The sequence below is a fragment of the Chrysochloris asiatica genome, unplaced genomic scaffold (genome assembly GCF_000296735.1).
Source record: "Chrysochloris asiatica unplaced genomic scaffold, ChrAsi1.0 scaffold00042, whole genome shotgun sequence".
NCBI classification, from domain to species: domain Eukaryota; kingdom Metazoa; phylum Chordata; class Mammalia; order Afrosoricida; family Chrysochloridae; genus Chrysochloris; species Chrysochloris asiatica.
Genome location: NW_006408560.1, coordinates 14,187,691 through 14,210,635, shown reverse-complemented (window position 1 = coordinate 14,210,635; position 22,945 = coordinate 14,187,691). Strand labels below are relative to the sequence as shown.

General features: G+C 37.6%; 1 protein-coding gene across 1 annotated transcript in view; it reads left to right on the top strand.

Moving 5' to 3' along the window:
- Nucleotides 1-22,945, top strand: part of ASH1L (ash1 (absent, small, or homeotic)-like (Drosophila)) — a 329,236-nt gene that overhangs the window by 178,352 nt on the left and 127,939 nt on the right. The window contains exons 6-7 of the mRNA XM_006861559.1: nucleotides 2,737-3,475; nucleotides 8,194-8,373. Coding sequence (XP_006861621.1) covers nucleotides 2,737-3,475; nucleotides 8,194-8,373 — 919 coding nt within the window. The remainder of the gene's footprint in view (nucleotides 1-2,736; nucleotides 3,476-8,193; nucleotides 8,374-22,945) is intronic.

Here is a 22,945-nt window from a genome sequence, read left to right as displayed (position 1 = left end):
GAATTCTGAAGGGTTAGTCTTGATTACTACTCAGTATGATAACAGGGATTTATGAACAAGTTTTAAGAAAACTATAAACTGCATTGCTGAGAAAAAGGCCTAGAAGGTTGCACTGAAGAATTTTGTTGTCCGTCTAAACATGTACCTACTCTTTCTTTGAAGATAGCCAGGATTGTCCCTCCTTTAAAAAGTCATCTATGAGAGAAAGATAGGAGAAAGGGCTGATTGGTCCGAAGTGTTGTGAGACCTCAGGACTCCTTCCTGATCCCATGCCACAAGGTCATAACCCCAGAGGGCTAGAGCTAAGAGTGAAGCGTAAAGCGTAAAGCTGACATGAAGCTGACACACAAAAACACCCAGACTTGTAGATAGTAACCATTTGAGCTAGCCTTGATGGCTTGATGATCAGAATTCGACTAGAGCAAGATTAAAAAATTAATTTTTGATAAAGGAAATGTGTAAATTGGTACAATTTGATGTGTTTCTGGATATAGTAGCTCAAAATACCAACTAAGAGGGAGGGAGTCTTCACATCAAGTATCAATCCTAACCCCTCTGTATATAGGATTGATAGGGATGGACAACTTAGCCATTGGCTACCTAAAATGGGGGTCAATAAAGACACAAAGTGACTGGCTTACAAGTTTTCAATAGGGAGTTTAGTTTCAGAGTGTGCCGGGAAGGTAGAATCTACACTAAGTAGTTTTCATCTTGTCTAGATGGGTCTGGTGAAAAGAGAATGGGCGTAAGATTCTTATGATTCAATAGTGAATAATTGTTATCATGACTAATTGCAATTGTCACAACTGAAAAGGTAGAAGTTTTGTAACAAAAAGGGGGCAGTAGTTAATCTAATAATCCAGGAACAGGGGGCTCTAGGACCATCAAGGGAGAAGGTCACGAGCAGAATGTGGGACCCTATCTAGAGAAGCAGTGACACCAGAGATGAAGGCAGATGTGAGGACATGGAGAGAGAGAGGGTAGCTGCGGACTCTAGACTCATGGAAAGTGAAAAGTTGTGTGCTGGTAGCCAGGAGGCTGGCTTGCAGAATGTACCTTTTGGTTGTTTAAATGATTATATATTCCTGAGTGGTTTTGTGTACATCCCCAAAAAAATCAAAACCAGAAGGAATAGAAGCAAATACTGTTGAACAGTGATGCATGGAGGAAATTGTAATCATTACAATGGGATGATGAGTGTAAAACCAATGTTCTCCCATGTAAACTATCACTCAATAAATAAAAACTTTTTTTTTAAAAAAGTCATCTATAAGACCAACTGGTCACAATTTAAAGCAAAGCTACTGCAAGAGTGCAGGAAAACTAGATTACAGCAAAAAGAACAACCAAAACAGAATTAATGAGAAACTTGACACACTGTGAAAAATGTAACCAGTGTCACTTAACAAATGGTGTAGAAGTCATTAATGGAAACCTCTATCTGCTGTGTAAACTTTGACTGAAAATGTAACACAATAATTTTTTTTTATAAAGTCACAGCTTTGAAAGTTTTGCTCTTCACACATGGGGTCACCAAGAGTCAGATTTGACTCGATGGCAACTAACAACTGCAGGCTAAGGGAGTGCTTTACAAATGAGACTTCAAATATGTATATGATAGCTACTAAACATCACCACTACCCACTGCCATGAAGTTGATTCCGACTCATGGCAATCTTGTTATAGGGTTTCTAAGGCTGTAAATCTTTATGGAAGAAGAAAGTCTGCTCTGTTTTCTGTGGAATGGTTGATGGATTTGAACCCTCAACCTTGCAGTTAACAGTCCAGTGCTTATCCTACAGTACTACCTTGGTCATTGGAAATACAAGGTGAATCTGATGTATACATTCTCTGTTTCAATGTGTCATTGCTTGAGAATTACAATATTAATCCAATAATTAGAAGTGTGAATAGTGCTAGGAAAAGAAGAAATCATTATAATTCTTAACAGGAGAGCCCACTAATTTAAAAGGCTTTATGAAAACTTTGCTATGAATAAAAGATCCTTAAATTATTGTTGTTCTATTCTGTCGGATCCAACTCATAGCAACTCTTTATAGGATTTTCAGGGAGCAGTTGGTGGATTTGAGTTGCAAACCATGCAGTCCAGTGCATTATATTATCCCAATGCGCCATACCAAATTATTATGTTCCCACAAAGATTCACAGCCTCAGAAACCCTACGTAGACCGCAATGAATTCAGACCAATGCAATGACACTAACTACAACAACAAAATAACAAGGTTTATCTAAGGTCATTTTGTTCCTAATCTTTAATATATGCTCTTTCTAAACTAGTTTATACAAATGTTTATATGTTTTTATTTTAAAGTCTTACCCCCCAAAAATTCACTTTTAAAATGTTCTCAGAAAAAGTACTAAATTAGCAATATCCAATGTGATCTAAAGCTTTTTATCTAGCATTTAATTCATCAAGTCTAACTGGACCTTAATTTACAAAGAAATTGACTTTCTGGTCCTTATTTCAGAGTAAGAATTGGAATTTGTTTTTGTTTTTTCAATCTCTACTATTAAGGAAATATGGACCAATTTTTATTGTTTCATACTAGCTGTAATATAACTCATTCAGAAAAGTAAAAAGACAACTATGAATGATGTTATAATGTTTAATATTGTTATAAAAATAGATCCATATTTCTTGTTTTTTATACTATGTAAAAATTGCTTAAGTAAATAGCTTTATTCAGTTTTTATCTGTGTGATTTTTTTTTTAGTGAATGGAGTTCCCTCTCGAAGTCCAAGATTGGGAGCTTCTGTAGATGACTCAGTGGATAGTCTGCTACAGCGGATGGTACAACATGAGGACCAAGAGCCCATGGAGAAAAATATTGATGCTGTGATTGCCACTGCTTCTGTACCACCTTCTTCCAGTCCTGGCCGTAGTCATAGCAAGGAGCGAATCCTGGGGAAACCAGACAGCCTTCTAGTGCCTGCAGTCCCTAGTGACTCTTGTAGTAATAATAGCATCTCACTCATTTCTGAAAAGTTGCCAAGCAGCTGTTCCCCTCTTCATATCAAGAGAAGTGTAGTGGAAGCTATGCAGCGCCAAGCTCGGAAAATGTGCAATTATGACAAAATCTTGGCTACTAAGAAAAACCTGGACCATGTCAATAAAATTTTAAAAGCCAAAAAACTTCAAAGGCAGGCCAGGACAGGGAATAACTTTGTGAAACGCAGACCAGGTCGACCTCGGAAATGTCCCCTCCAGGCTGTGGTGTCAATGCAAGCATTCCAGGCTGCCCAATTTGTCAGTCCAGAATTGAATGAAGAAGAAGGAGGAACATTGAACCTAGGTCCTGATACAGTTACAGATGTCATTGAGGCTGTTGTTCAGGGTGTAAACCTGAACCCAGAATATAAGAAGGGGTTGAAGAGGAAAAGTTGGCTGTTAGAAGAACAGTCCACGAAAAAGCAGAAGCCATTACCAGAGGAAGAGCAAGAGAATAATAAAAGGTAATTCATGAGTAGAGAAAATTAGCTTTGTATAGCTGTACCATATCTGTGTAGATTAATTTTCAGTTAATCTTCTAACCTTTCCTTTTTACTGTGTAAAATCTGCATTTTTCTGTTGTTTAACAAAAAATCTGATTCACCAGCCAATCCTGGGAAACCCTATGGAGGGTCTCTCTGTGAGTCAGAACTGGTTCTCTGGCACTTAACAACAACATACTTACTTATAGTACTGTTGTGGCACTGCATAATAATGCACTGGACTGCAAGGTCATTTGGAACCGCAAAGTTGGTGGTTCAACTCCACTGTGTGCTTCTTGGAAACCTTATTCAGGGTTGCTATGAGTTAGAACTGACTCAATGACACTTAACAACAACAATACTTATTTATGGTTATCCCAGATTATGAACAATTAAGAAGCAAAGGAGCTGTGAGAATTTGAGTTCAGGTCTCTTGTAAGTGAGAAAATTAAGGCACAGAGAAATTATGTACTTATCTCATAGATCTGTATCACTAGAATTACTTTAGCTATCATATTGTCTTCTCTATTCATTCATTTTTTTAAATTCTAAGTCCAATTATATTTTTTCTTGACTTCAAAATATTCCAGCATGATAAACTTTGCTTCATAGTTTAATGTTTATATTTTAACATTTTTCCAAAATAAAAAATTACTCCTAAAAAAGAGCACTTTGTAACTTCATTCATAGTAAGAGAAATATATACGTATTAAATTGCAATATGATAAATTCTTAGAATTAATGAGCTAAAGACTAATTATGTTTAAAGATTTTGATATATGTTGTTAATTTGTCTTCTTGAAAGGCACACTAGTTTACATTTTTGGTAACATATATAAAGATTTACACCCTCGGAAACCCTGTACAGGGTCGCTACGGGTCGGACCCGACTCGATGGCACTTAACAACAACAACAACAACAATATAGAGAAATAATTATATAATATGTCGTTGGCTCTTGTCTTCCCTAGATATTATAATTTTCTTTTTATGTTTGCTAATCTGATATAGGTGAGAAACATACTTCCTAATTGTTATTTCCTAAATCTTTCAATTTGTACTTATTTGCATATTAGAGATTGTTGATGGGGCTTCTGATGCTGTAAATCTTTATGGGATCAGAAAGCCTCGTCTTTCTCCCACAGAACAGCTGGTCGTTTTGAACTGCTGACCATGAGATTAGCAGCCCGATTGGTAACCACTACGCTACCACTAGTGAGATTTAGCATTTGTTTATATTTCTTAGCATTTTTTTTCTGTTACTTTTCCACTGTGCATTATATATGTCATATTATTAATCCTCAGTATTTACTGTTTAACTTTATGTTGTTTGTGGTCTTTTGCAGTAGATGAGGTTTACAGGCAAGATCATCAGTTTTACGTTCTACAAAGCATACACTTTTTTCCATTTCAATGATTGCAATCCCCTCCATGCAACAACAGTTATTTCACTTCTTCACTGTGGTTCCTATTTGCATTCCACTCATCTTTCCATCCCTTTTCAACTTTATCCTAATGTAAATGTTGCCCTTCTGGTTTTGAATGATTAATCATTTCATGGTGAGACTACCTTATTAGTGTTGCTGTCCCCCTATATAACTGTCTCCTGCTTAGCTGAAAATTAGACCAGGAGGGTGAGTTCCTTTCCAAACCTGAAGTGTGGTTGAGGGCCACGGTCTCAGGTTCCTTCAGTCTCTTTCTGACCAGTAAGTCCGGTATTTGTTTTGTTTTGTTTTTAAATAATTTTTAGGGTTTGTTGTTACATTCAACAAATTATACGCTTTGTTTTATCTCAGTGATTATATTCCCCTCCCTGCAATAACAGGTTCTCCTACCTAGTTCCCCCAAGTGGTTTCCCTTTTATATCTTATATTTCACAAATGAACAAAGCAAAAATATTTGATGTACACTTAACAAAACAAAAATACATAATATTCATTTAAAGGCATATTCTAGAATCCTGGTATGGTGCTGTAAAATCAGCCCTGGACTATAAATCATAAATTCAGCAGTTCAAACCTACCAGCTGCTCCTTGGAAACCGTGTGCAAGGTTGCGATGAGTCAGAACTTGCTTGATGGTACTTAACAACACCACCACCAACAAGGGCATATTCTACAAGCCATCCTCCTGCCTGCAGGCACACAGCCTTACTCTGTCCATGGGCCTAGAGCCTGCAGCTGCCCTATCTCTCCATGCCATCACCTCTGCCACTGTCTTCTGCTGTCTCTGCTTTTCTTGGTGTAGGATCTCACACTCTACTCTTTCTACTTGATGGTCCTGGGATCTTCTGTTCCTGTAATGAAAATTTAACTACTCCACCCTTTTATTTTCACATCTTCTATAATTATAACTGTGATAATGACAATCCTGCTAACAGTTACTCACAATTGAATCATAAAATCCTATCCGCATCATCCCCCATCCCTTTTCACCAGATCCATCTGAAGAAGAGGAAAACTGTTCAGTGGGGATTCTACCTTACATGCCTTGTTCTGAAACAAAGCACACTCATGAAATCTTAAAATTCAGTTACTTCATTCTTTTCTAGCCCCCCATTTTTGATAGCTGATGTCTAGATTGCCTGTCCCTATCAACCCAATGCACTGAGGAAACAAGCTTGTTCCTTGATATGAAGAAACTTTCCATTCCAGTTGGAATTTTGAGTAACTGCATCCCTAAACAAACGTCCAGTTCATCACATTGTACCAGTTTACATTTGCTTACAGTATCAAGCATCTTTATCTTCATCTGATTGAGTTCCGGTCAGCTAGCCATCCAAGCTAGGTCAAACGAGTACTAGCTGCAAGTTTAGGAGTTTATGCACACCTCCCTGCACTTCAGACCAGCTGGACTTTTCACTCTCAGTTCTAGCCTCTATTGCTAGGCCAGTGCCATGGTCTTGGGAGGTCACACATCTCCCTAAACTTCAGATCAGCCAGGACTTCCTCTTCTCTTTCTCAGCTTGAGGTCAATGGGTTTCAGTGGGACATGGAAACATGGTCAAACTTAGCCGATGTCGTCTTTGCTGCATTTCCTCCTCTTCCACTCACAATAGACCCAGGTAATGACCAGTGAGTATACTAGACTGCTTGCAGATTCCCTTTGAGTTTCTGTCTTAGAAAGGGATTTAGTAATTTTTAGTTTTGTTCTACAGTTTCTCCTACTTTTATCTGGAACCATCTAATGTGATCGTTTTCAGAGCATTTGATAGTAGTCACTGGGCACCACCTAGTTTGTCTGGTCTGAGAATCGTGGAAACTGATGATATTTTCAGTAGCCTCATATGCATGTGAAAGTTGGACAGTGAATAAGGAAGACCATAGAAGAATTGATGCACTTGAGTTTTGGTGTTGCAGAAGACTATTAAAAGTGCCATGGACTGCCAGAAGAGCAAAACCAAACTGTGTTGGAAGTACAGACAGAATGGTCCTTAAAGGCCCAGATGGCCAGTCTTCGTCTCTCATACATATTATCTCGGTGATGTATCATCAAGAGGGGTCAGTTCTGGAGAAGGACATCCTGTTTGGTAAAGTGGATGGTCAGTGAAAAAGAAGAAGACCCCGCAACAAGGAGTGTTAGCACATTTGCAACAACAGTCGGCTCATGCATAACAAAGATTGTAAGGATGTTACAGTACCTGACAGTGTTTCGTTCTTTTGTGCATACTGTCATTATGAGTGGTAACCAACTCTAGGGTATCTAACAACAACTGATATCTCTCTCATGAGCATCAGTGTCTGGGAATTTCTTGTCCAGTGTCTATATTTGGGTGTATTATGTAGTCATGGTTGATTGAATTATTCCCCTTCTCCCCGCTTTCTGGTCATCTGATACCAGCCATTTGGTTGTCTCTCTGTCCTGGCCTGTCCCCACCTAAGTGACATAATTCACATAAACCCTAATGTCTGGTCTTCAGACCCATCAAAACATTTCAGTTACTGATCTGTTTCTAAGGTTTTACAGGTTAAGACTTCAACTCCTGATGTGACATTTGTTGGATCAACACTGGACTTGAACCACAAGATAGGCAGTTCAAACCCACCAGTTACTCCTCAGAAACCCCATGTATAGGATTACTATGAGTCAGAACCAACTCAATGATGGCACTTAACAACAACAACATAGATTAACTCTTAGGACCAAGGGCAAAGGCAAAATTCTCTGCATAAAATATATTTATACTAAAGAAAACTCATTCAAAGGTTTCTGGAGTTCTTTTTTTTTTCTCTCATTGTTTTCTTCTCATGGTACTCTTCCTTACAAACTCCAGATGTCTCAGTCTTCTGTGTTCTTTACTTTCTCCTTTCAGCTCATCAATTTGACTGTTGTCTGGTTAGGTTCTGCCTACACTACAGTCTAGAAAGTACTTCTGCACAGAAAACTACTGTGCTTTTTACAAGAAAATCTTATAGTATCTTTTGAGGGTCATAAAGGCATGAACTTTTAGGACCTACCTTATTTTCGTTTTTTCAAAAATCACAGTCTTGTACTGACAAGTGTCTAATGTCTGATAATTGTTTTACAAATTTTAAGTCCAGTTTTCTACTTATTGACCACGTTTTCAGTAGTTTACATGGACATGCCGAGATGACAAAATTCCACAGCTGTTTTAATATCTGTGATTTTTTTTATATATGAAACCATTTGCAAAGCAACAATTTTTCACTATTAAAATTGTTCTTAAACTTCTCTTTTTAGCTTTACTGAAGCAGTAGTTGAGACTCCCAGTCCACCAGAAACCCCTGAGAAACCTCCTGAACCTGAAAGTACCTTGCAGCCTGTGCTGTCTCTCATTGCAAGGGAAAAGAAGATCCCTCGTCCCCCAAAGAAGAAGTATCAGAAAGCAGGACTGTATTCTGACGTTTACAAAACTACAGAGTAAGTAGCAGCACCTATCAGCTGACATTATTTTAAAGACATGTTAATCTTCCATGTTTGAAAAATACTTCGAATATTACAGTTATATAATATTATATGCAAATGTAGATTTCATCACAAATACCTAAAATGCCCACTATATTATTCTTGACATGGGTAGGAATTTGCCAGATAGAGACAGATATTTCAGACTGAGAGAAATGCATGTAGGAAAGCATATTCTAACATGTAAAGATTTCTCTATGTTGTAAAAACTCAAAAGTTCAGTATTTCTGAAATATAATGTAATTGTGGAAAATGTATAATGCTTTATAATACAGAAGTAGCTCTTAAGATGTTTGATATTCGTTCTGTGAAGCTATTGTTGCATTTTGCTTCCAAGTTGATTCTGACTCGTTATTGTTAAATGCCGTAGAGTCGGTTCCAACTCATAACGACTCTGCATAGGGTTTCCAAGGAGCAGCTGTTGGGTTTGAACTGCTGATATTGTGATTTGCAGTACAGTGCTGATCCTATAGTGCCACACCAGAAGTCTGACTCATAGGGAATCAAAAATAATATTTTTAGAGAAGACAGTGAGTGATGAGTGCAGATTTATGTTTTAAAATGATGAGTCTAGAAACAGTGTAGAAAATGAATTGAATAAGAGATACATATACCAGAAGATCTTACAGTATCTGTTGAGGTTCATAAAGGCTATATTTTAAAATATGTATCTAAGTATGGTTAAAGTAATTAACATGACAGCCACAGAAAGTTTTATATTGTATAATGAAAAGATTTTTCATTGAAAGTAATATCTTAATTATCCAGTGACTCCTGATATGGTCCTGTAGAATCAGCACTGAACTGCAAACCACAAGGTCGGCAGTTCAGACTTACCACTCGCTCTTTGGAAACTCTGTACTGGCTCACTATAAGTCAGAATCAACTTGCATGGCTTTAACAAACAAGAAACTCATCCTGTCTTCACAAATTGAGAGGTTAGAAATCCAAACCCAAGGTACCAGCTCTAGGGGAAGGCTTTCTCCCTCTGTTTGCTTTGCAGCAAGGGCTTTGTTTACTTGTAACATCTGTGATCCACCATTCTTGGGAAATCTCCATGTGTCTTGGCATCAGTCTTCTGTTGGATATGAGAGGTTGTCAACACAAGGGACCCCAGTACAAAGGACATGTTTCCCTCTTACCTCTTATTTCTTAGTAGTAATCAGATTGCCCTTTCTCTGTTTTCTTGTTTCTTCTTTTATTTCTTGTAAGATAAAAGGTGATGCAGGTCACACTCCAGGAAACTTCTCTTACATGGGATTAGGGCTATGACCTGAGTAAGGGTGTTGCATCTGACACTAATCCCCTTACAACTGACTGCCTGATCACATTGGATCACATCATGGGGATGCTTACATATTGTATAATTGCCAAATTACATCATTACATAACTGCCAAAACCACTAATATTGTGGCCCACCCAAGTTAACACATAATTTAGCAGAACATAATTCCATGTATGACATGTAGGTATGCATATCATCAATATTACTTGCAAGTAAAATTTTACTGAAGATAATTTGAAATTGGTTACAACAGTATATCAACAGAGAAACATCAGAAATTCAAGCCGAATTCTTAAGAGGACGTGGAAAGTGGAATATCATTGTTGGCTGAGAGCAGAAATACCAGAATGATATCTTGTTGCCTGTACAAAGGCTTCCCACTGTGTGGATCATGACAAACTGTTGGTATCACTGCTGACATCAGATGGATCTTGGCTGAAAGCAGAGAATACCAGAAAGATCTTCTGTTGACTATGGAAAAGCTTTCAACTGTGTGAATCATGACAAACTGTGGATCACATTTTGAAGAATGGTTGTTCCAGAACACTTCATTGTTCTCATGAGACACCTATATGTAAACCAAAAGGCAGTTGTTAAAACACAACAAATAGATGATGAATGGTTGAAGATCAGGAAAGGTGAGCACCTGAATTGTATCCTTTCATCATACTTATTCAGTCTGTATGTTGAGCAAATATTCCAAGAAACTGGATCATATAAAGAAGAATGAGGCATCAAGGTTGGAGGAAGACTCATTCACAACCTGTGATATGCAAATGATACAACCCTGCATGCTGGAGAACTTAACCCAAGAGAGCTTAAAATACTTACTGATGAAATCAAAGACCACACCCTCAATGTAAAGAAAATAAAACCTCTCACAACGGGACCATGATAAATGGGAGAAAGATTGAAGTTGTCAAAGGCTTCACTTTGCTTTTATCCACAATCAACACTTATGGAAGCAGCAGTCAAATAGACTTCATAATACTCCTTTAAAATGTTAAAGATCAAAGATATCAGTTTGAGCACTAAGATGTACCTGATCAACATCAGCTATGGTGTTTTCAGTTGCCTTACATGCATGTGAAAGTTGAACAATGAATAAGAAAGAACATAAAATAATTGATGCATTTGAATTATGCATCAGTTAAAAATACCATGGACTGCCAGAAGAATATGCAAATCTGTGTTGGATAAAGTACAGCCAGACTTTGCCGTAGAAGCCAAGATGGTAAGACTTAGTCTCTCCTGCTTCAGACATATTATCAGGAGGAACCAGTAAGTCTTCTTGGTACATCATGCTTGTTAAAGTTGAGTGTCAGTGAAAAAGAGTAAGACATACCCAAAAAAAGATATATTGACACAGTGACAGCAGCAGTGGGCTCAAGTATAACAACAATAGCAACAATTTTGAGGATGATGCAGAACCAGGCAGTATTTCAATCTGTTGTACATAGGGCTGCTTTGATTCAAAACTGACTCAACATTAACTAACAAAAACAACGGTCTTCAAAGCCTACATTAATGATTTGAGTCCTTACCATGCATCACTCTAGCATCCTTAATTCTGTAGTCATACCTCCTTCACTGACTCTCATGCTTCTGTTTCCTTTTTCCAACTACACCTGCCCTTATGATTACATTGAACCTGCCTGGAAAATCTAGGACAGTCTCTCCATCTCAAGATCCATTGATTAGCAACTTTAGTACTATCTGCAATATTAATCCCCTTTGCTATGTAAACTAACATATTCCCAGATCCTGCAGTTCAACCTTCTAACCATACCTCTAGGAGTTCTGGTGTGGCACTGTATGATAAGCACTGGACTAGTCCTGGTGTGGCACTGTGGATTAATGTGCTGGACTCCAAGGTCTATTTGAACCACAAGGTCAGCAGTTCAAATTCACCAGTCGCTCCTTGGAAACCCTATACAGGGTATATGGTACTTAACAATTACCAAAAAGATTTCAGTTCAAAGCAACAACTACTCCTCGGAAAGTTATACACAGTCACTATTAGTACTGATTCCACAGCACTTAACAAGAACTACACCTCTAGAATATAGAATTTCTAAACGGGAAGAAAGGTTGTATTTCTAATTTTATATTTGGCTTTATTGCTTGAAGATACAATTTTGTATGTATAAAATATATATTAAAATAGAAATGATACTGCATTATTTTTGCAATTTAAACTCTATTTTTTATAGTAATGAAAACAATGTAAAATTTCAGATCGTATATGTGTACTTTCGCTTTGGGGATATACATTATAATGAGACACTTTAGTAAAAAAAATTGCACTGGATTGACAGGAGTCTTGACTTCTGTTTTTACAGAGTCTTTAAGAGTGTTGTTGTAGTTGCTATTGAATCAATTCCAATTCGTGGTAACCTCATGTTGCAGAATAGAACATCTTTATAGGGTTTCCAGGACTGTGATCTTTCAAAATTAGTTATCTAATGCTGCTGTTGTTGTTGTTAAGTTCTGACTCATAGCAACCCTGTATAGGGTTTCTGAGGAGCGACTGGTGTGTTTGAACCATAGACCTTGTGGTTAGCAGTAGTGCTTATCCTACATTGACTTGCCAGAACTCCATGTCTAGTGCTATTGTAAGAAAAACACCAGAAATGGATGGCTTTAACAAACAGAAATTTATTCTATGACAGTTTAAGAGGAAAGAAGTCCGAATTAAGAGTACAGCTCTAGAGAAAGGTCCTTGTCTCCTTTCAGCATCTGTAGTTACAGAATTCTCTGCTCTGGAGATCTTCTTGTGTCATGACATCAATCATTCCCTGGGTGTAGGAGCTTCACAGTGCAGGAACCCTAGGTCCAAAGGATGCATTCCATTCATGGCTCCTCTTTTTTGATGTTAGTGAATCCCTCCAAGCAAATATAAGTTTAATCCTTACAAAATACTGATTTACTTTCTTGGGATTAATGATACATATTTTTATATATGTTTTCATGTCTTCAAAATAATACCCATCTCTGATAAAACCAAAGACATGTTACCATCATACATTTACTGTATTATTTTAAATTTCAGATTACTTTTCATGTGTATTATTATGTTTATAGAAATAGTAAAGTATGTGGTTATTAATTACTCTTTAAGAAATTTAGATGCAGAAAAGTTAAGGAACTTTCCTATACTCACAAAAGTTGCCAGGGAAATCAATGTTTCAGTCTTGAGCATGTAGAGGTATGACTGTTTTACATTGAATCGTGGCTTTCCAGAGATCTGCATTCTATAAAGTATGGACAAAAATTCCTTTCATGTAAGTAATCTAATAGTAAGGGTAACATTGTATACCAATATATTGTTCATTTCTTCCTGAATGTTTTAGGAATGTTGTGGCTGTTGTTAAGTGCCTTCAAGCCAATTCCAACCCATAGCGACCCTGTATAGGGTTTCCAAGGAGCAGCTGGTGAGCTAGAACCACCAACTTAGCAGTTCAAACAGCTTTGCAGTCTGATGCAATAGCCCACAGCACCACTTTAGGAGTAGTGTTTTATACAGTTTAAATGTAGCCTGGTGTGTGACTGTAGGATCAGCACTGAACTTCAAGCCACAAGGTCAGCAGTTCACACCCAACAGCTGCTCCTCAGAAACCCTATACAGGGTCGCTAACAACAAAAATGGACTGGATAAATATTGAAACTCATACCATTATTTGTAAAAAATTTATTTGGGTATTTTTAATTCTCAGATTGAGTTCAATTGTATCAGAAAGAATATTGTTATCTTGAAATTCTCCCTGTAATATTTTATTGTATTGAACATACTTCTGTAGAATTGTATAATTCTGAGTCTTTAAGTCTCCATCCTTTGACTTTTCTTGCAGAATGTCATTCATCCTACAACTATGTCTTATATCTCCAAATAAGCTTTGATTTGGATCGGGGGTTTTCTTTACGTACTTTTTATTTTGTTTTGTTTTGTTTTCAGTTTTCGTTTTCCCTCTCTTTCCTATTTTAGAACACTCTTGAGAGAAATTTTTCATCAAAAAGACCAACTAAGGTACTTTGGACATTAGAGAGCAGATAGATTGCCCTTTGAGAGAGTCTAAAAAGAGACCTTCCCTCAGTATGTTTACCTAAGTACAAAATCAAAGTATCAAAATTTAAGATCTGGAAATCATCTTAATTAGACCGTTTAGACTTTACCTTTCACTTGATGGATGGTAAAAACTGAAGATTATAAAATACTAAGTAACTGGACTTCCAGGGCAAGATGGCAGAGTAGGTAGATGCACTGAAGCACCCACCCTGTGTAATAAAAACATCAGATGCACTAAAGTGACACTGTGTAACCAAAAAAACCAAGTGAAAAATACGCAGATGGTGATCCTGGAACCTTGAACTTCAGAGGTGGAGTCAGTGCCAACTAGAAGAGGAAGCAAAATAGGAGCAATGAGAGAGAAGAAAAATGTGCAGACTGTAGGCTGGCATGGAGCAGTATAACCATCTTAAACTTTTGTCAGTGGCTGTCGATACAGTAGGCTGCTATATTGACAAGACATGACTGTAGGGTGGCAGCAAGGGGGTGCAATTACCCTTTGTTCCTTGACCCTCCCTGCCAGTCCCTGTCCTCACCAGCCCTTCTTGCTCAGCCTCTGTTCTGCTTGGGTTTGGACTCTAAGCATACCACTCTTGCTTCTGGAGGCATGTGAACCCACCCTAAAGTACACTAAACAAACAGTGAACAGAAAAACAAGTTCATACTTCTAGTCTCTATCACATCCACCAGGAAACAGGTGATGAGTGCCTGAAAACACACAAATATACCTACAAAGGAGAACTAATAAGACTCAACTCTGATTTCTCAGCAGAAACTATGCAGGCAAATAGACAATGGAATGACATACAGACTTTTTTTTTTTAAGTTTTTATTGTGAATTGAGTGATAGTTTACATGGGAGAATGTCAGTTTTACACTCATCATTTCATTGCAATGATTACTTTCCCCTCCATGCATTATCATTCAACAGTATTTGCTTCTATTCCCTCTTTTTTGTTTTGTTTTTTGGGGGATGTACACTGAAACACTCAGAATATATCATAGTTTAAACAACCACAGGGCACATTGTACAAACCTGCGTCCTGTCCGCCAGCATAGTCTTTCTTTTTATGAGTGTAGAGTCCTCAGATGCTCGCTCTCTCCATGTCCCTCATCTCTGCCTCCATTTCTGGTGTCACTGCTTCTCTGGATAGGGTCCAACGTTCCACTCATACTCTTCTCCCCTGATTGTCCTAGGGTCCTCTGTTCCTGTACTGTAAGATTAACTACTCCCTCTTTTTGTTACAGAACTTCTACCGTTACAGTTGTAACACTCACAATTAATAATGATAACACTTATTGTTGTTGTTGTTAAGTGCCATCGAGTCAGTTCCAACCCATAGCAACCCTGTATAGGGTTTCCAAGAAGCAGCTGGTGAGCTTGAACTGCTGACCCTACGGTTTAAATGGTTTTGCCGTCTGGAGCATTAATCCACAGCACCACACCAGGACTCCTATGGTAACAATTGCTGTTGTTGTTGTTATGTGCCATGGAGTGGGTTCCGACTCATAGCGACCCTGTACAGGGTTTCCGAGGCTGTAAATCTTTATGGGAGCAGAAGGCCTCATCTTTCTCCCACTGTGGTAGTTTTGAACTGCTGACCATGAGATTAGCAGCTTGATTTGTAACCACTGTGCTACCAGAGCTCCTTATGGTAACAGTTGTTGTTGTTGTTAAGTGCTGTCGAGTCAGTTTTGACCCATAGCAACCCTGTATAGGGTTTCTGAGGAGTGACTGGTGAGCTTGAACCACCGACTTTGCAGTTCAAATGGCTTTGCAGTCTGGCAACTGTGGTTGTTGTTGTTAGGTGCCATCAAGTCGGTACCGATCCAAAGCGACCATATGCACAGCAGAAAGAAACACTGCCCGAACCTGGGCCAACCTCACTATTGTTGTCATGCTTGCTTGAGTCCATCGATACTGCCACTTGGCCAGTCCATCTCGTTAGGGGTCTTCCTCTTTTTCTCTGACCCTCCACCTTACCAAACATGATATACTTTTCCAGCAACTGCTCCCTCCTGACAATATGTCCAAAGTATGCGAGATGAAGTTTGGCCATTTTGGCCTCTAAGGAGCACTCTGGCTGCACTTCTTCCAAAACAGATCTATTGGTTCTTTTGGCAGCCCATGGCACTTTCAATATTCTTCTCCAACACCATAACACTAAGGCATCAATTCTTCTACAGTCTTCCTTATTCGCAGTCCAGCTTTCACATGCATATGAGGTTACTGGAAACACCATGGCTTGGGTCAGGCGCACCTTAGTCCTCAAGCTAACATCTTTGCTCTTCAACACTTTAAAAAGGTCTTGTGCAACAGATTGCTTAAAGCAATACGTCATTTGATCTCTTGACTGCTGCTTTCGTGAGTGTTGATAGTTGATCCAAGAAGAATGAAGTCCTTGACAACTTCAGTCTTTTCTCTGTTGATAAGAATATTGTTTATTGGTCCACTGGTGAGCATTTTTGTTTTCTTTACATTGAGATGTCATCCATACCGAAGGCTGTGCTCTTTGATCTTCATCAGTAAATGTTTTAAGTCCTCTTTACTTTCAGCAAGCAAGGTTGTATCATCTGTATATCGTAGCTTGTTAGTGAGCCTTCCTCCAATACTGATGCCACATTTTTCTTCATAGAACCCAGCTTCTCAGATTATTTGCTCAGCATACAGGTTGAATAAATATGGTGAAAGAATACAACCTTGTCGCACACCTTGCTTATTTTTAAAACATTTAGTATTCGCATGTTCTGTTCGAACACCTGCCTCTTGGTCTAGGTACAGATTCCTCATGAGCACAATTAAGTGTTCCAATTTACTCATACTTCACAGTGTTGTCCATAGCTTGTTATGAGCCACACAGTTGAAAGCCTTTGCATAGTCAGTAAAGCACAGGTAAATATCTTTCTGATATTCTCTGCTTTCAGCCAAGATCCATTGGACATCAGCAATGATATCCCTCATTTCACAGCATCTTCTGAATCCAGCTTGAACCTCTGGAAGTTCTCTGTCAATGATGACTGTAGCTGATTCTATATTACCTTCAGCAAAACTTTACTTGCATGGGATATCAAAGAGACTGATGATTTCTACATTCTGTTGGGTTATCTCTCTTTGGAATGGGCACAAATATGGATCTCTTCCTATCAGTCATCCATATAGTTGTCTTCCAAATTTCTTGGCAGAGATGAGTGAGTGCCTCCTGTGCCGCCTCACTTTCTTGAAATATTTCAATTTTTATTCCATCAATTCCTGGTGCCTTGTTCTTGGCCAATTTCTTCATTACACCTTGGACTTCCTCCCTGAGTATCATTGGCTCTTGATCATATGCTACCTCTTGAAATGGTTGAACATTAACTGGCAACAGTTACTCACTATTAAAAATCATAAGAATCTTATCCCCATATCTTTTTACCATACTGACATACAGACTTTTGAAAGAAAAGAAATCATGTACCTAAAAAAATTTTCCTTCAAATAAGATGGCAAAATTTGGACATTTCCAGATAAACAGAAATTAAAAGATACTTTAAAAAACCATACCAACCTTACAAAAAATACTGAAGGGAGTTCTTTGGACAGAGAACTAAGTGCAGACAACATCCTGAGACTAACATACATGACAATGTCACCTAGAACTCAACCCAGATACAGAAGTATTCAAAGTAAAACAGACCTGCTGTTTTTGTCATTAATGCCATTGAATTGTTTCTCACTCATAGCAACCCTGTATAAACAAAATAGCTTAGATTTATACCTAAGTGTACTTAATTTTGTTCGTGCTTATGTGAATAGTATTAGGTTTTCATTTTCAAAATCCAAGTATTCATTACTGGCATATAGGAAAGCAATTGACTTTTGTATTTTATTTGTTTGTTTGTTTTTTGACTTTTGTATTTTAACCTTGTATCCTGCTACTGTACTTTGCTTCTCGGATTTTTTTTTTAACTGGATGTCTGGGATTTCTATGTAGATGGTCATGTAATGTTTAAATGAAGATGTCGTTTCTTCCTTCCTAACCTGTACTTCTTGTAATTCCTTTTCTTATTTTATTACATTAGTTATGAATTCCAGTACAATATTGAATGGCAATGGAGAAAGTAGACATCCTTTCTTTGTTTCTGATCTTAGAATCATTTAGTTCTCACCATTGAATAGAATGTTCACTGTACGTGTTTTGTAGATGTTCTTATACAAGTTGAGGAAATGATCTTTTCTTAGTTTGCTGAGAATTTTTATAATGAATGTGTGCTGGATTTTTTCAAATGCTTCCTTTTTGCCCACTGATATGATAGAAGTTTTCTTTTTTAACCTGTTTGATGTTATGAATTACTTTATTTTCAAATGTTGAACCAACCTTATATACTTGAAAGAATTAATGTCTTTTAGTTTTGGAATTAGGGTAATGCTTAGATTGAGTTAGGAAGTGTTCCTCAGTTCTGTTTGCTTGTGAAGGGATGGAGGGTTAAACAAGTAGGAAACCAAACCTTTCCTAGCATTTTTTTAGTCATTGTTTTCATAATTCATTATTTTCTTGGTTGCTGTAACTTTTGACTGGTTTCTAGGCTTTTAATGAAGTTAGTTCTACCAATTTATGTTTATTGCTTGTGGCGTCTGTGGAGGTTATGGAAGCATGGGGTTGTTTATACTTACTTGCTTACTGGTACCTCTCTAAAGGTTTTATTTTTGAAGTATGAATTCTAGTCTGACATCTTCTATTACCCAAATGAGATGATACAAGGGAGATGCAAAAAGCTCATGGAAACATTCCATTATCTTTTAATTTATTTATTGTTCATTTTAATTTGCAAAGCAGATCATCAGTTTCACATTTACAACAAATCATACACTTCATTACACCTTAATGACTCCTTCAATATTTCTTCAATATAACAGGACTCGTCTACTTCCTCTCTTTGTTTCTTATGTCCATTCCTCTTTTCCCACCCTTCTGAATTTTACACTTGGGTAAATGCTGCTCCTTTGATCTCTAATGGTTGACTATTGTTTAGTTTGTTTACTTCACTAGTGGTGTTGTCACATATATACCTGTCACTTGACTGAAAATTGAAACACAGGAGTGAGTTCTGTTTCAGACATAGAGGGTGACCAAGGGCCATAGTCTCTGGGTTCCACTAGTCACTATCTGACCAGTAAGTCAGGTGTTTTTTTGTGTGTGTGATTTTGAGTTTTGTTTCACATTTTCTACTACTCTATCCAGGACCGTCTAATGTGATCTCTGTCAGAGAAATTGATCATGGTAGCTAGGCACCATCTAGTTCTTCTGGTCTCAGGATCTTAGAGACATATGTTCATGTGGTCCATTAAGTCCATTGAGCTAATTGTTTCCAGGCATCTTTAATTTCCTCACTCTTCTTTCCTCTGGACACACAGAGACCAATAATTGCAGATTCCAGTCACTACTCACCAAAGTAGAATGTAGAACATTTTCTTTGTGGACTGACTACGTTATGCCAGTTGACCCTGGTGTTCCCAAGACTATATAGTCTTGAGATCCTAGGCCCAGCATCAGTTTCATTTATCCCCCCCACATTTTGAAGGCCCTCCTATGTAAAATGTCTGGCTTTAATTAAGATACTTGCTGCCAACAGCCATATCCAGACATTGCTTGGTTTTGGCTTTAACAGAAATGCCTAAAGAACAACCCACTTTTGCTTTGGCTCCTAATGTGAATTTGATCATATCTTGACATCATTGTATATATTCTCAGAATTTCAAATCATTATTTATGTTAGCTTGGTCTGTCACTTTGTAATGGAGGAAGGTTGAGAGAGACTCCCATCATCCCATTTAGATTCTTTTGTTTTTTTGTAGAAATTTGGCTACCCATTTTTATGCTTTAGGAAAACATGTTTGCCATTCTGGCATTAGGTCATTAGCAGCTTTGTTGTGATAGCCCCCTCTAGTGAGAAGAAAGTGACTTTATTATCTCTTACTATTTCTGACTTGTTTGTTGTTGTTAAGTGCCTTCAAGTAAGTTCTGACTCATAACGACCCTGTATAGGATTTCCAAGGAGCAGCTGATGAACTTGAACTACTTACCCTGTAGTTCAGACTGACTTTACAGTCCAATGCATTAACCCACAGCGCCATACCTTGTTTATTAATATGTGACTGGTGGACATGTTGTTGTTGTTGTTGTTTGGCCATCCTGGCCTCCAAGGAGCACTCTGGCTACACTTCATCCAAAAACGGACCTATTGGATTTTTTGGAAGCCCATGGCACTTTCAATGTTCTCCTCCAAAACTATAACTCAAATGCATCAATTCTTCTACAGTCTTCCTTATTCACTGTCTAGCTTTCGCATGCATATAAGGTTATTGAAAATACCAAGACTAACACCTTTAGTCTTCAAGCTGACATCTTTGCTTTTCAACACTTTAAAAAGGTCTTGTGCAGCAGATGCAATACGTCATTTGATTTCTTGACTGTTGCTTCCATGAGTGTTGATAGTTGATCCAAAAAGAATGAAGTCCTTGACAACTTCATTCTTTTCTCCATTGATAAGAATGTTTATTGGTCCAGTGGTGAGGATTTTTGTTTTCTTTACATCTCAGTGTAATCCATACCAAAGGCTGTGCAAGTCCTCTTCACTTTCAGCAAGCAAGGTTGTGTCATCTGCATATCTCAGGTTGTTAATGAGTCTTCCTCCAAATCCAACGTTTTTCTTCATATAACCCAGCTTCTCAGATTATTTGCTCAGCATACAGGTTGAATAAGTATGGTGAAAAAATACAACCTTGTCGCACACCTTTCTTAATTTTAAACCATTCGGTGTTCTCATGTTCTGTTTGAACAACTGCCTCTTAGTCCAAGTACACATTCCTCATGAGCACATAAGTGTTCCGGAATACTCATACTTATCATTTCTTAACTGTCTCCTGAAACGAAAGCAAAAAGTGAAGTTGTGTTTCTAACTATAAATGCTGTTGTTGGACAACTTGTAAACCAGATCTTAGAAATTATCTACTCCCTTAAGTCCTTTTGTTGTTGTTAAATGCCATTGAGTCGGTTCTTACTCATATAGACCCTGTATAGGGTTTCCAAAGAGGAGCTGGTGGGTTTGAACCACTGACCTTATGGTTCACAGTCCAGTGTTGATCCTACAGTGCCACACCAGGAATCCCTTAGATAATAGAGAAGATAATTTTATATTCAGTGGCTGTTACCTGTGCCAACTATATAGTGTTTCATATTTTTTCCCCAAGGTTTCATTTGAAAATACTGTTATCTTCAGAGATGCTGAAAGAATCGTAAAAAGAACAACTCTTATGTAGTATAGATTTGTCATTTATCAACAATTTGCATATTTGTTTTATCTGCACACAAGCACACACACTTTATTGGTTCACTGAATAATATGAAAGTTGTAGACATCATGGTGCTTCACCCCTAAGCAGTTCAGCAAGTACCACTTAGCTAAGACATTCTCCTGCCTAATCATGATGTATTTATCATCCCTAAGAAAATAAATAGTAAATAAATAAAAGTCATCTAATATGCAGTTCATTTTTGTTTTGTTTTAATCTAGTCTCTGAACAGAGTTTTTTATATACTGCATTTGATTTTTATGTCTGTCCCATTTTAATCTAGAATTTCCCCACTTTTTTTTCTTAATGCCATTGACCCCTTTTTGAAGAACTTTGGTGATAATCATAAAATGTCCTGCATTTTGAAATTGTCTGATCACTCCTTCATGAATAGATTCAGATTAAATAAATTTGTCAGGGATATTACATTAGCAATAATTTGTACCTCAGATTTTCAATTAAGATTGTCTCATTATTGGTGATACTGTTTGGTCACTTGATTTGGAAGTGACCACCAAATCTCTCTATTGTACATATGCATTTTCCCATAGTAATTAGTAAATAAACTGTGTGGGATAATTGATGCTATAATCTGTTACCCAGCAATTGTCTTTATTTAATGATTTTACCATCAGTTAATTCTTCTTGCATAAATTATTACATTGTGAACAGGAAAATGGTAATTTCTAATTTGTCATTTCTTCAATATTTAGTACCTGGAATTTTCTATGAAGGTGAACTTTTTCTTTTCTTCGCCTTCCTTCGTTCACTTTCTATTCCTGTTTTCTTTGAATAACCATTATATAACATTTTAAAAATTTTAATATAATTCATTACCACCATGTTTTTTATATGGGAGTGATGGATGCTCAAATTTATGAGATTTGACCACAGGAACCCCTTAAGCTACTTTCTATTAGTTATATGTACATGACTTTATTTGATTTTGAACACTTTATTGCTTTCTGCTGTAGTGTCTTTTATCACGGTTTTGTTGTTTTATTTGTCTGCTACATTTGTTTTGTGTGTTTTTTAAGCTTTTATTGTGCATTGAATGATAGCTTACATGGGAAAACATCAGTTTTGCACTCATCCTATTGTATTTCATATCATTGCAATGATTATAATCCCCTCTGCATCACCATTCAACAGTATTTGCTTCTATATTCTCTCTGCTTTGTTTGTTTTTTTTTATGTACACAAAAACACTCAGGAATATATAATCATTTAAACAACCCAAGAGCACAGTCTTCAAGCCTGCCTCTTGGCCACCAGCACACAAGCCTCTCTTTCCATCTGTCTACAGTCCTCCGCTGCTATCTCTCTCCATGTCATCATCTTTGCCTCCATCTCCAGCATCACTGCCTCTCTGGATAGGGTCCCACATTCTACCCATGCTCTTCTACCTTTATGGTCCTAGTGTTCACTGTTCCTGGACTGTAAGATTAACTACTCCCCGCTTTATGTTACAAAACTTCTACCTTTACGGTTGTGACAATCGCAGTTAGTCTTGATGACAATTGCTCACTATTGAATCATAAGAATCTTTTCCCATCTCCTTTGACCAGACCCATCTAGACAAGATGAAAACTATTCAGTGGAGATCCTACCTTCCCCTGCACTTTGAAATTAAACTTGCTTTGAAAACTTATAAGCCAGCCACTTCGTACCTTTATAGCCTCCCCATTTTAGGTAGCCAGTGTCTAAGTTGCCCATCCCTATGAACTCTGTATATAGAGTGGATATGTTTGATCCTTAATATGTTTGAGCTCATGTGTTCTGTTGCAGACCGTGTAAGACTAGTCAGAGGTTCGAGGCCCTCTAGGGCCGAGTGTAACAAATGAG